Raw genomic sequence first — 15,480 nt, forward strand, 5'->3', positions numbered from 1 at the left:
ATTCTTAACTCTTTGCACAGAAACAAATATTTTATTGTTACATAAATTCATGACAAAAATGGATACTTCTATAAGATTAAAGCAAAAAATGTATTCTCCGACACTTAAACCAACAAAAGAATTACGAGATTGAATTGGATACGTTCTCCAAGATTCATAAGTGGTTAATTAATGTGAAAAACCTTGAATATTCTCCTTACGATCTAACAAGTGGTTAATTTAGGAGGAAAATGTATCCTTAACACTCAATATTCTCAATCTAATTTATGTACAGTTACAAGAACCAAATTGGTTTCTACTGAGCATTTAAGTAAACTTAAGTTACAAAACTTAAATATTCTCTGACGCATAAAGTGTTACATTTAATAGGGCTTCCAATATTATTCTGAATTAAATCCTGTATTTCCATAAATCATAACAAATCAGGATGCCAGGAAGTCCCACCTGGCCTTCTTCTCCCTGTATGTCGTAGACCTGCAACGGCGGCGTTGTGGGCACCCTGAAGACCACCGGGTCCTGTCATCCCCCGGGGCCGGCGTGAACTCCGCTTGCTGCGGTCCGAGCGGTCGGCCACCGGGTCCAGAGGGAGATGCCAGCAAGGGCCTCCACGTTGGCAGGAAGCTCCTTCTGCCAATCTCCTCATCCTGAGTCAGCTGTAGGTCCGACCAATCACTGCACGCACCTGAGAGGCAGCAACACACACGGCAACGTGTCAGCTAATATCAGGTGATATTTCAATTAGTTTGTTTATCTGTCTGCAGGAATACAAATACTGTGTGACCTGATTCACATGAAATTTGGTGAAGACTCACTTTTTGGCTTGCTCCTATGATCAGATTTGGACTAATATCTTGTATGGAAGTGTTTGATTTAAATTCACAGCTGATGTTTCTTCTCAGTTAAGATGCCATGATTAAATACTATTCATATGTATATCAATCATTATCCATGCAAGACTCTGCTGTTCTGTTTAAAAAAGTTTAAGGTCATCTTGAAAAAAGTGAGAATGACACACCAACATATGGTTTTAAATCTCAAGTGTGTTAATAACGGTGTGCATTTTAAAATATCATTTTTAGGCTCAGAAAGAAGCCATTAAAGAGGTGCCCAGTACGTCGACCGCAGGTCGAGCCGTGGGGGAAAGCTGAGTCATTCATAAAAAAAAAAATCCAGCTCCGTTAAAATAGACAAAACAGGTTTTGATCCCTCCTCCCTTGGCCTCCGTGCCACTTAATTCAGGAGTTTACTTGATTGACAGAAAAAGCGACTATCGCTTTCCAGTCTGTAAACCCAGAAATGCAAAGCGATGACAAAATCAGTCCAAGGTGCCGGGAAAACTCAATTAGTTAAAGAGCAAACAACAAATGAGTGCGGGACCCGAGCAAAAACTAAAGACATCCACTTCCACACAGAATGGGGAGGAAGAAATATTTTGGTGTGATGGTCACATTCCAAGGTTATTTCCTATTTGTAAAGCAAGCGTCGCTCTGTCAATAGATAAGGTAAGTGGCATTATCGGAGTGTTTCACAAGGCATTATGACAGCGACTTCCTCCGAGTAGCCGAGTTGAGAAAGAGAAAGGTCATGTATTATTGCTACACAAACATTATCTCGCAGTCTTAGTGTCGCCAACTCGTTCTCCACATGAAAAAAGACAAAAAAGATGCGTCTATGGTCGGTGTAGTTTTCGACTTTTCCAATCGAGGCGAGATCGTTTTCCTCTCCCCCTCTGTGTGCGAGGGCGGGCAGTTACACACACTCCGGCGCTACATGCAGCAACACACTGCGGGATTGGCGGGAGAGAACCGCTCCAAGGTGTGGTTAAATGTTCCTGTCCTCGATGTGGACAATGCTCCTTGCTTGAGTGTTTTAGCATGATAATGGCGTCGCACTGAGCAATTGTGTCTAAACTTTAGCAAAAAGTGCCACCATCATGGTCAACGGAGGAATCACCGGGTTCGAGCGTCTTTCTAGTAGCTCTGTAGCCCCATCCACAAGTAACGTTTCATCACGTCAGGTTGTTTATTATGCTAGCAGCAGCACACCAGAGTTAACCAAAATTATACAAACATGGGTTATGATTAGAGGTAATCAGAGTATTTATTTGTTAAAGTTTCAGCTATTCTGTTCACAGTTCTGTCATCAGATTATTTAACCTGTTCAGTCCCCAGGTCCCCGCCGCGGGGACCCCTGGGTTTTTCCTTCAGGACACTGTGTCTCAGATGATCTTTAATATTTAAGAACCTATTAATGGTGTTGTACAAGATTAACGGAAATAATCTCATGCTAACTGACGATATAAACAATTTTTACCAAAACAAAATCCACAAGTCTCATAAGAAGCATCTATGCTAACGGACATGGGCACAGAACTCAAGATAAAAGTACCCTTATGACTTATCGTAGCTTGGCACATACAGATCTCCGATTAAAAGCCTGAGGCTCCACAGATTATTTAGGTATATAGTTATCATCACTAAGTGTACATCCATACTTGCGACAGGGGAAGCAAAAAGACAGACCATCACAACACGTACCTTTACGTAGCTTCTAGGTGAGATCGTCTCACCGTAGCTGTTAATCTGATCAAAAGAGTGTTCAATGGCATTAAAACGAGAAAAAACGCGCCTGAATCGGTTAATCCATAGGTTGATAAAGTTCCTGGGCAATAATTGGTAAATTATTTTAATCCATAATTCAATTTATGTAAAAAACGCAGAGCAAAATTAGCTGCATGGTAAGCCACCAGTAGGACTGCTGCTTTCCGGTCTTGGCTTATGCGGCAGTATAATACACACACATGACGCAAAATAAGACCTATGTGGGAGTTCGATTCCATTTGGCTCTGACGGTAGAAAGAGATGTCACATGTCAAAAATCCAGCAGGGGGAGCCAGAGATATGAAAAATTCCCACCCAAAGGCCCCAGAAAGGTTTTTTTGTTTGCTAAATCTGTCTAAAAATGTCAAATTATCACATTGTTTTGCATCAATCTTGAATTACAGGTACTTATTATATGTGTACTTTGGATTCCTAAAGCTTTTAGTCTACTAACCCATCATCCGAGGTTAGTTTTCACTATAAGTACAAAATATGTTTTGGACGGACACTATAATTTACAGTTTTTTACCATGTTCAATCTCAAATTTCCTTAAAATAAAAAACATCTATATTGAATCTGACTTTTCTACATCCAACTGACAGGTTTATCATTACTTTGAGAAAAAAGATTATTAATTTAGCCCTTTTAGAAGGGAAAATATGGTCATTTGTTCTGGGAATGTCATTTTCGAGCCTGAAACCTGAAAAACAGGCTCGGGGTTTAACAGGTTTACGATTTGTTAAAACATTGTTGTTTCTTTTGATGTGAAATATTATTTATTTAATTTAAATAAAAAGCAATGTTAATTTTGTAAACAATTTGTTCAGTTAATTTAATAATATATGTATTTTTGAATCAAGTATTCATCTTTATTGTCTTCATTGTTAGTTTCCACATGCCTAAAACAACCTCAAGCTAAATCTAAAAGTTGATGGCTAAATAAGAGCATTTGAGAAATTATGCAAGGCATACAGTAATAGTCCGAATAGTCGATTAATCGTTTCATTAATCGATAGATTAATCGATTATCAAATTTGTCGTTTGTTGCAGCCCTATTGTTATCCCATGTATAAATAAAACGTGTTATTCAGCAACCCTTGCAATTTGGGATTTTATTTTTGGTTGGTAGACCTCGGTGAGCTGGTCATTTCAAAAGTAGCTCACCAGCCAAAAAAGTGTGGGCACCCCTGGTGTAAAGGATCCAAATTGTGATGCGGATAAATTCATTGTTTTAATTTACGGAGGTCTAGCTTTGACAATACACTTAATGTTTTTGTATGGTTTTTCAGCAAAACTGAATAATTGAATATCTCCTAATAAACCTTAGGAAAATAACAAATCAATAATTGATTAACCTAGAAAAAATTGCGCAGTTTAGTTGGGATATTGAAATTAGGATAATTGGAATATGTTCTGTATTGATTTCCTGCCTTCCAGTTCAGGGTTCATCTGAAGCCAAAACATGCACATAATGTTTATTCATAACTCCATAATAATAATAATAATAAGTACAATCATCTGTTGTTCTATTCATACTATTCTTACTATCTGTCTTTCATTCTTATTGCTGTTGCTGCTCGGACACCTGACGGGTGAACAGATTACCATACGGGGATTAATAAAGATTAATCTAATATTATCTTAATAATTGTGACTCAATAAAGAGAAAAAAAACGTAATCAACGGCGGTCTGCTCCTTTAAAGACTCGTACCTTTCCGGTCTTGATGTCCCGGACGTAGATGCCCTCGTTCTCGTCCAATGGGATGGCCTGTCGTCTCACCATCACCTCCACCGTGGCGGGGGGGACGTACTCAATGGGGCCCCGCAGCATCCAGCGGTCCCCGGGGCGGCGGAGCATGGCGCTCCTCCGCGAGCGCTTCGCCCTCTCTTCCTGCTGCTCCTCATCCTCCTCCTCCTCCTCCTCTTCTTCATCGCGCTGGCAGAGAGAACGGGGGAGAGAGAAGTGGAGGAGGGAGAGAAGGGTTAACGTGGCGATGCATTGGAGTGGTGGGGGAGTTGGAGGAGAGGGAGGATGAGGAGGAGAGGGAGGATGAGGAGGAGAGGAAGGGACGGGAGAGGGGCACTGAGAGAAACCCAAAGTGCAAAATATTTCGAAAGGAGGAGGAAAACGTAAAGGTTGGAGAAAGTGGAATGGTAGGGTTTGATTTAAAACAAAGAGAAGAGAGAAGAAGAAGAAGAAGAAGAGAGAGTGGAGGTATAAAGGTTAGGAGGGGGAGATGGTGCAGTCGAGGCAGAGCTGGAGAAGTACTCAGATCTTGTACTTAAGTAAAAGAACCAGAGTAGAAATACTCAGTTACAGTAAAAGTCCTGCATTCAAAATGTTACTCAAGTAAAAGTACAAAAGTATTTGCATCAAAATATACTTAAATTACCCAAAGTAATCATTATGCAAATTGGACCATTTTAGAATAATATATATGATATGTTTTATAATGATTGATCATGAAAGTGTTCTCAAAGCTGGTAAAGGTGCAGCTAGTTTGAATGACTTTTTATACCGCAGGGTAGCTTGTGAATTTACTCCAGGTGGAACTAAAGTCTGATTTAACACTTGATTATATTTCACATCATTCATCCACATCTTCAATAAATGTAGTGGAGTAAAAGTACACCATTTACCTCTGAATTGTAGTGGAGTAGTGAAACATGTAAATCAAGTAAGGTAAGTATCTCAAAATGGTGCTCAAGTACACTACTTGAGTAAATAAAGAAGTGAAAACATACTTGCAAAGGGTTAATGCTGTGGAAATACGACATCAAATGCATCAGTAAATACCTCACTGGTTAGTATATGAAGTGTCTGAAAAAAGCGCCGCCTTTAGCTCAGCAGAGTTGGTGGTGACCTCATGCAGCCTCGTTGCAGTTCCTTTATAGCCTATTAGCGTTTAGCTAGTTCGATTTTTTACTTCTCGATATTGCATTGACACATCTAAAAAGGGGTGTTATATGTGGAGATGATCCTGCTGAGCAACACGTGTAAGTATCATAAACCCTATAAGCGTTCTGTGAAGGGAACCATGGAGATGCTAACTTCAGGGTTAGCCTACAGTAGTAAGTCAGAACTGCACCACTCTTTTCCTTCTGATGTGTTTATGCACCATTATAGGCCAAAGCAAATATCTACCTGCTCAACAACACATGTAATCCTGGTGTTTCTTCACCCCTCTTTTGCACACACCCCTAATACACCAATCAGTGGTGTGAGGCAAGCTGCAAAAGACTTTGAACCTTGAACCACGGCGGGCAGAGACACACCTCTGACTCTTCACCTCGTACCAGCTGAAAGCATCTGCAGTAAATCTCTAATCCCGACATACCTCTGTTTGTTTTTCTTAACGCTTTTCTGAAATCAACCGGTTGCACAAGACAAGCTTCACGAACTCTCAGACCACCTCCCTACATTCCTCTGCACTCCCTCAGAGAAACCTCTGACACGGGGGAGGTGATTCTCAAGTTGAAGAAACACATTTGCAAAATGTATGACATCTAATGCTCATGAACACATATCTGTAGATACCTCCCATACGCTACATTCAAATGTTCAATACAGCATTGTCTATTTATTCTACTGTGGATTAGGATAATTTAGATCTACAGTATTACTATACTTTTTAAGCAATAATCTGGTTTTCAGAATAAACATCAATATTAATATTAATACACTGCTAAATATCATCAATCCAAAAATCAAACGCATCTACCTATGTGAACTTCAATGTATTACTTTTCATTTGAAGCGTCATTACAGTGCAGTGCTTGAATATAAGCTTGTGTAAAAGTGCATTTACTCAACTCGTTTACTTAAGCTAAAATGTGAGGTACTTCAAGTCAGTATTTTCACATCATGTTACTTTTTACTTTTACCCCACAAAACGTTATAGGCAAATATTTTATTTTTGACTCCACTTAATTTATTTGATGATATTAGGTTCTAGATAATTTGGAGGTTATTATTATAATGTGTATTTAATAATTATAATGAATTCTAATTCATTACAATTATCGACTAATATATGATAACATTAGCTCAACTTTTAGCAGCTGCTAACTTAAAGTGAAAGCATTACATTACATTGTATTTAGCTGACACTTTTATCCAAAGCGACTTACAATAAGTAAGATGAAAGCACATCAATGCAGCAGTAATTATTATATAATAATACACACTATTATGAAATGGCCATACTACATTAAGAGTATTTTTACTTTGCTACTTAAAGAACATAGTTGATGCTCATACTTTTGCAGAAGTAACATTTTGAATGCAGGGACTTCTAATCAAGTGTTTATACACTGCAGTTCTACTTCTGGATACGAGTGATTTCTGCCCTCACCTCCAGGGTGTCATTGAACGCCTCCACCGCTCTCAGCACCAGCCCCTCCTCCTCCGACAGCACGTACACGTCCTGGATGCCCTTTTCAAGTTGCTCGCCCGGCTGCAGGAAGAATGAGCGCTCACCCTGATGGAGAAAAAGAAAGACGGTTTTGACAGATAATGACCAATTAACAGAGAGCTGTAGTTGTTGTATTCCGACCCTGAAGCAAGCATCGCTCAAATGGGATTTTGCCATTGGATTTGGGATTACTGCAGAAAATATACCGTGTAGCAAACTAACCTTTCTATATGTGAATTTTGATTCATTTTGTCCCATTTGCCATGATCTGGGATATCATTTTTATAATTTGGTAGACAAAGTAAAAACCTTGAGTTAATCACCTTCGCAAATAATTTATGTAATTGCTTTTTTAATATTCCTAAAATGTATGTGCTTTTTGCTAATAAATAAATAATTAATAACATATAACGGCTGAATACAACTATTATAATGTACATAAAACAAATAGACCCATGCAATATATTTTTTGTTAATTGTTGTAATTATATTATCCTAATTTGTTTTTATCATATCATCTTGAAAATGTTTGAATTCATGTGTACACCTGCGTTATTTATGAAATGAATTAGTAACACTTATGGTTAAAGACTTTGTATTATTTGTCAGAGAAGTCCGTGGAGGCCCTCCTCACCTTCACCACTCTCTTCTGCCCCAGCTGGGGTTTCCCGTCATGGCCGACGGGGTCCAGGATGACGCAGTAGTGCCTGCTGCTCAGAGTGGTCACACACACCACCCCCACCACCTCCTCCGCCACGGACGGGATGTGGGCCTCCCTGTCGGCCATGGTCACCAGCCACTCCTCCCCCGTGCGCCGGTCCCGCCCCCCCGCGTCCTTAAATGGCCGCAGGGCGCGCACATGGAGCGCTTTCTGAGGACACACAAAACACACCACCAGGGAAGAGTTATCACAGGTGAGTTAAAATCACAAACACCTGACTTCAAAATCACTAACACTGGATTTTAAAATCACATATACATCAAGTATAATCGCCAACAGCTTATTTCAAAATCACAAATTCCTGATTTCAAAATAAAAAACAAATGATTCCAAAATTACAAACACCTGATTTTAAAATCACAAACACTTGATTTAAAAACAATCTCAAACATTTAATATCAAAATCACAAACGCCTGATTTCAAATCAGTTTTTCTGAGATTTCTGTCTATTTATTGTGTGTAAATCCTATTTTATACTTTAATTTTTCCTCCAGTATATTTATATCATTGATGATTCAGATGATTAATATAAAATATTGATAAGTGATATTTTATTATAGACCATTATTATATACCAAGCTACCCTGCAGTAAAAACATTAATGACATTACTCTCCTACTTTATCAGCTGCAACATTACAGTGTTAAACAAGTTAATGCATCAATAGTTAAAATATATAATACTAAAACATGTATTTTTGTGCAGAGTATTTTTTGGTTCTTTACTTTTTTTTTAATCAATTACATTTAGATTTGTCAGTGTGAATGTAAAAGCTGCAGATTTTGACGTCACCTTGTCGGTCAGGATGAAAGCGTTGACGATGTCGAGGACCTCCTCTTGAGCTCCTGGCAGGTACGCCCCCACCTTACTGACCAGCCACTCCTCACCTGGAACAGAGCTTATTATGATGATGATACACAAATAAAGTTTGAATAAATCTAAAATCTAAAACCAGTTTATATCACTATGTTAATGTTTGTGAAAGTGAGATGCAACATTACCACAGAATCCCACAAAGGCACACGACATTTGCACACCGTGCTCACATTTTGACATCTTTGTTCACATAGTGCAAACATTTTTATTTTGGGCAAATAGTCTTACAAACAATAACTTTATTTTATTGTGAGATGTTAGCTTATATGAATTGTACAATTATATTTGAATTGACGGATGTACCAGTATTTATATTTTTTATACATCTGTTTTTTTATCCGTTTTAATTGTTAGTGTGATAGGAAATGGCATATAGCATCATTAACGGATTTGTATGCATGATCCTTGTTCAATAAAGACATATAATAATAAAAACCTGTGATAAAGTATTTATTCATTAAGCTACTGAAATTATGTGTTTCTGATAGCGTCTGTCACCAAGATTTTCGGCACAAATAAAGTCTTTGCTAAAGCTAACTGTGAAAGAAGTCAAAGAGTGTGGCATAGGACATTGTGTCTGAGTCACCTGTGACCCTGCGGACCCCCCCGCGGTCTACGCCCTCCTTGCGGGCCCTCAGTCTGATGGCCTGGTTCTCCCGGATCACTGTCGCCTTGATGGTCTCCAACACGGCCACCTCCTTCCTGGGGATGTAGGTCCCTGACACACACACACACACACACACACACACACACACACACACACACACACACACACACACACACACACACACACACACACACACACACACACACACACACACACACACACACACGTCATACATGTGTAATATGTTTTTAAAAATACTTTAAATACTTTAAATATGTTAACTATTAAAAAAATAATTTAAATATTGTGTTGAACATGTAAAATATGTCTAGTATTTGAAACATGGAAACTTTTTTTTAATCTAAAACAGGACAGATATCTTATATATGTCCAATATTTATAATTTGTTCATTTTGTAATACATTCTAAATATTCTTAAAAAGGTCAAATATTTAACATATTTTAGAAATGTTAAACATTTTAATATATTAAATCAAATAACATACATTTGTCAGGTATGTTAAACACATCAAATATGTTAACATTTCAAAGATTTTAAATAAGTTAATTTTGTTGTAAATGCAATGCATTATTTTACATAATGTATATTACACATGTCAAATATGTTAGATAATTATATTTCTTTAAATATATTACATTTGTCAAATGTGTAAAATAGGTCAAATATGTCATTGTTACATAGCAATTGTGTTTTACTAAAAATCATAATAACAATTGTATTTGTTGACTTATAGGGTAAAGTATCTGACCTGCTGCACCTCCTCCCCTGGGTACAGGGGGAAGGGGTCCTGGGTGAGGCGGATCTCCAGGTCGGCATGGCGAAGCTTGGCCTGCCCTGATTGGTCGAAGAGCACCTGCTTGTCATCGTCGCGGGTGACTGGGTTGAGGACCACGCAGTAGTGACGCGGCGGCACCATCACCATCCGCACCGGCATGAACAGCACCCTGTAGAGGGGGGGGGCACTGTTACTACACATCCATTATAAACAGCAGGACACACAACTGCCATTAAAACTAATGGATAATTAACATCTCTATTCACTTAATATTTTAAAAGCTTATCATAAATTGTATTATTCTTTATTTTTATTAGATTCAGTTTTTGGAATCCGTATTATTATAAGTTGTATTATTATTATTTGTATTATAAGTAGTAGTAGTAATACAAGTATTAGTGGTATAAGTATTATTGACTGTACTGTACTGTACTAGTATAATTTGCAGTATTATTATTGTGTTATTATTAGTATTTGTAATTTTAGTAGTAGAATTAATAATATAATTTATATTATTAGCTATTATTATTATAGCTGCACCATTGTTTCAGACTCTTTATTGTAATAGGTTCAATTTTTTTATTTCTTCAATGTTCTCTGTTCATATATTTCACAACTCTTAATAATATATATATATTTTAAATTATAATAAGGATTATTTATTTGCTGTGTTTTGATGACAGTAGTCATCTGACCTCTCGTTGTCCTGGCGGATGTAGGTGAGTGGTCCGATCTCCACCCGGGCGATGTTGGTGTTCTGGTCCAGCACGTGGATGTAGTGATGGGGGGGGATGCGGATGATGGACGCCTCCACCGAACCCTCCATCTCCGGCCTTTGGTTTCCTCCCTTCTTAGACATGATCCCAACTAGATGCTGCAGAGAGGAGCGGAGTGTTGATAATAATGTTAAAGGGAAAACAGTTCACAGCTCTCTAACATGAGGTTCAGCTGCTCTTGATATATTAAGATCTCATTTATTTTAAATGTTAAATCAATGGTATTTTGGCATTTAAAGGGGCCCTTTTATGCTCATGTTCAGAGTCATATTAGTATTTAGTGCCTCTACTGTGAAGAAATAAGGTCTCACTCATTTAATTTAATCTTTATAGGGGAACTATCATGCAAAATGCACTTTTTGATGTCTTGTATACATGAAGATGTGTCCCCGGCGTGTCAGGGAACTCACGCAGCGTCAGAAAATAAAACCCTCTATCTTTTCCTCCGTACCCAAATCTCTAAAAACGGGGCTACACCGGAGCTGATCCAGATTTGCGGCCAATATGACGTAATATCGGAAATGTAGACCTACGGCACTATCAGAAACATTGCTATCAGAAACAATGCCCGACTGTTTTGGACGTAATATGGTCGGTGTTTACATTAGCATCGCTAACACTCAGAGCTAACCTGTACTGGAGAGCGTGTGTGTGAAGAAACAGGAAATAAAAAGGAACTCACCTTGTGGTACAACCGGCAAGAGAGAAAGCCTTTGAGCTTCAGTTTTCAGAAATAATCCTTGATAATCCATGATATGGTGTTTCATCACGACAGTATTTAGTTTATTGTTTACTTTTTTTTTTATCAATTCTTTTTTTTTTTTTAAAGCTTTATACCCAAAATCAGCACTTTTGAAACAGGAAGTGAAATAGAGGGATATTAGGCATGGCTAGAATGGGTGATCTGTTTGGTATTTTGAGCAAAACACTTCATAGACATGTTTTTAATATATTTGTATATATCCGAGACCTATGCTGTTACCTAAAAATAACATGATAGATGACCTTTAAAAAAAAACTTTTCAGACAAGAAACCAGTCACTTTTTTTAACTTAAGTTGTACCATTTTGTTCTATTGTATTATTATTTTATTTATCTTTTATTTGTTTACAATTTTTTTATCGAAACAACTTGTGGACTGAGATTGAGTTCGTCATTTTGTTCGTCTGTCAGCAGAGCCTTTGTGTGATTGAGGATAAAATCAGTGTGTCTCTGCTGTGAGAAGATAAAGTGATCACTGTGCACACTATCAGGATTTACATGACATTAACCTCTTTCTCACTGCTATGGATCAATACTCAGATAGCCATACAATTACAAAACGTGAGTAAAAATTCATTTTGTGCTGACATTCAAAGTTTATTCTCATTAGTTTTTGTTCAGCTGCTTAGTTTTAATGCTCCATACATCTGGAAAAAAGACAGCTTCATTTTCCACTCACTCATTGTTTTTAAGTTGAACAATTTTATTTTTATTAATAATTTATTTCTTCATTTTATTCTATTTCATTGTTGTTTTATTTTGTGTTATTTTAATAATAAGTGTTTCGACTGAATTTAAGTTGTACCATTATATATATATATATTTTTAACAACAATTATAATGTATATTATTTTTATAATTTAATTATGTTTGATTATGTTATAATCATTTTTCTTTTGTTAAGAGCATTATTCAGTTATCTGTAGCTCTACTGTTTATCTGCTATGTATTGAGCACTTCTCATGACTGCAGTAATCAGTATCGGTCAAAGTTTAAACATGACTCGGAGAAAAGAGCTGGAGATTAGGGTTCTTTCTAAGTTAAACTGTAGAAACCTGAACAGAGAACTCCCTGTGAGATTTAAAGATGAAATGAAAAATTAGTTTTCTATTCAAACGTCAGGCATGAAGTTCCGGTACAGAGACACGCCTGCGGCACACAATGAGGCGTTCACTGAACACACAGCTTAGAATAACACTCACTGTAATTCTGCAGTTATGTTGTTTCAATATATAAATACAAGTTAAGAAATATATACATAAAACATGAAAAATAGTAGAAGACATTGTTTTATTCCATTTTTTATAATTGTGTATGTACAGCTTTTAAGTTGAAATTGTTTAGTTTTTATTGATTTAATTGTTTTTAGGTTGTATTATTTAATTTGTTCTCATCACTTTTGTTGTTTGTTATTACATATTTAAGTAGTATAAATGTCCTTCTTTTATTGTTATTTCTTAACACTTTTTTATCATAATGTAATATTAAGAATTGTATCATATTTTATTGTTATTTTATTGATTATGCATTTAATTATATATATATATATATATTACTTAGCTGTCTTACTTGATAACATCTTACAAAAGCTTTTGCAATATGATGATTTATTTTTGACAAAAAAAAAAAGACTTTGGAAAACACCATAGGGAAACATACAAACTATAGAGTAATACATACAAACTGTATTAAGTTGAATCAACTACAAAGGAAAATGAGTAAGTATTGCACATTTTCATTGCTCACTGTCTGTAAACAGAATTAGAAGCATGATTGAATTAAAGTTCTGCTTGGCTGCTCACCAATGTTTCATTTAGAGATTAACTGTCAATTGTGTTATGGATTATGGTTTAAATGATAGATTAGGTAAAAAAGGGTTAGGGCCTGAGTCATGTTTCCAACATGGTATCATTACAAGGAGACTGTCACAAACAAAGATGGAACATGTCTCAGATGGGAGGGGCCCAGTCTGCATAACATAAACTGCATTGTATAGTAGGCCTACAAAGTACATATGCCTGGAATGCATTTTACAGCCAGTCCCATATACACAGCTATGAAGCTAACTTGGAAACTGCGTCAATCAACTTCCTGGTAATCATTTCAACGCCCTGACTAATTGCCACCAAACCTCCATTGCAAATCCTGGACATTTAACGTTGACTTCCGTGTTTGGTAGTGTTTACGCCTGAGAACATGGATTAAAACCATTTATGAATAAATAGGAAGCTGTTTCATACGGCGTACATAAATAACTACAAAGTAGCTACAATATCAGATAGGCATTTGAATGTATAAAAACGCTCAACTGCACTGTTTGACGCCTATGTCCTTTTTATAGAAGGAGACAGGGAAATAGAATAACAACAGTTGTTAAAGTTGAGATTTTGTTCAATTTAATTCTGCTAGGAGTATCACATGCATGCCGATCTGAAGTGAGGCATCTCCTCTTTCAGAAACAAATCTTAAAATATTTCCTATCAAGCATTAATCTTTGCCTACACGAAATAACTTTTAAAATAGGAGATTTTTGAGCGGAGTTCTGCTCGCGACATAGAGCTGTGTTCTTACCTTGCTCCTAAAAGGCTCGGCAACAGTGTAGACTAGTCTGGAAAGACTTCCTGAGCTACATGGAGACAGTTGAGAGCGGTGGGTGTGTGCTTACCGGAAAAGTCACGTGATTTACCGACTGACTGCTGCTGCAGAGGCAGAGGTGCGTCACTGTAGAGGGCTGACTATTTGATCTAAACACTCCACACAAACCTTGAATTACGTAGGGAAATGGTTACTCTGTTAATGCACAGGACCTGCACAGTTCATTATTGGGATGCATTTATATTGAATGGTGCAAAAGTGAGTCAAAAATATAACTGAACTTAATAACCTGTCTGCAACAAAAAGAGTAAAAAAGAAATGTGGAAATATCAATAGGAACAAATAAATACAAATAGATAAGTAAATAAATACTTGTGGAAATAAAATAAAATGAATAAATCAAACAATAAATGAGGATTTCCAAAAATATAATAATAAATAAATAAAAAGTTGAAATATTAAGAGAAATATAAATAACCAATAACGAAAAATGAAACTAATACAAAAATAAAATAATAACTAAAACTCTTTTTTATTTAAAGTAGAAAAAAACCACCAAAAAAAACATGTAAACGTGGAAATACAACAATACATAAATAAATGAATAAGCAAAAAAAAAGAGGTGGAATTATAAAGATGAAGAATCACAAAATAAAAAAGAATTATTTTAATCTTATACATTTTTCACATTTAATTTTTCATTTATATTTGTTTATTTTTGCAAAACTGGATATAGTGAAGCAAACAAATATTGTGTTCTTGATCCCGTGTTCTTCTCTTGTTCTGGTTTGTATGCATTTGTACATTATTCTTTGTCAATAAAGAAAAAAAAGAGTCAGACAAGCAGGTTAACATCATAGACATTTAATGGTTAAAAATAATACAGCCAGGGAGGACAGAGAATATCAAAATAAAAAAACAAATACACATACCCACACACATCCAATAATATGCAGTCTGATAAGCTACTGTAGAGAGGTGACAGGTTCAAATCCTTTTCAAAAATAATAAATAATTCACATAAGGTATTACGTTTCCTCCGTTAATCTTGGAAAAAATTGTAATAAAATTACAATTTTTATAAAATAATAGTGTAATTCCTCCTCCCAAATATTACATTTCACGATTCAATCTTGGAAATGTATATTTTCTTTCCCCAAAATAGTATATTGAAGATTGAGAAAATGTGTCATTTATTTTACGAATAATTAAATTGACAATTTTTATTACGGAAGTTACGAGTTTTTTTCCACTGAAATGTTGAATTGACAAATTGAATCTAGGACGTTTCTTGTTTTTTCCCCAAGATATGACCTCTCTCCCCTTTG

The 15,480-nt window shown here is 36.3% G+C and overlaps 2 protein-coding genes across 2 annotated transcripts in view; both read right to left on the reverse strand.

The window, feature by feature from the left end:
- The window catches only part of mvp (major vault protein), a 16,665-nt gene extending 2,437 nt beyond the window's left edge, over nucleotides 1-14,228 (reverse strand). Inside the window, 13 exon segments of the mRNA XM_010773457.1 lie at nucleotides 445-583; nucleotides 586-635; nucleotides 638-655; nucleotides 658-682; nucleotides 4,314-4,538; nucleotides 6,958-7,083; nucleotides 7,652-7,888; nucleotides 8,532-8,626; nucleotides 9,202-9,333; nucleotides 9,927-9,992; nucleotides 9,995-10,188; nucleotides 10,715-10,893; nucleotides 14,129-14,228. Coding sequence (XP_010771759.1) covers nucleotides 445-583; nucleotides 586-635; nucleotides 638-655; nucleotides 658-682; nucleotides 4,314-4,538; nucleotides 6,958-7,083; nucleotides 7,652-7,888; nucleotides 8,532-8,626; nucleotides 9,202-9,333; nucleotides 9,927-9,992; nucleotides 9,995-10,188; nucleotides 10,715-10,878 — 1,471 coding nt within the window. The 5' untranslated portion in view covers nucleotides 10,879-10,893; nucleotides 14,129-14,228.
- The window catches only part of pde6d (phosphodiesterase 6D, cGMP-specific, rod, delta), an 818,526-nt gene that overhangs the window by 243,796 nt on the left and 559,250 nt on the right, over nucleotides 1-15,480 (reverse strand). The window lies entirely within an intron of this gene.

This window comes from Notothenia coriiceps, unplaced genomic scaffold, assembly GCF_000735185.1.
Source record: "Notothenia coriiceps isolate Sejong01 unplaced genomic scaffold, NC01 NC01_scaffold00012568, whole genome shotgun sequence".
In the NCBI taxonomy this organism is placed as follows: domain Eukaryota; kingdom Metazoa; phylum Chordata; class Actinopteri; order Perciformes; family Nototheniidae; genus Notothenia; species Notothenia coriiceps.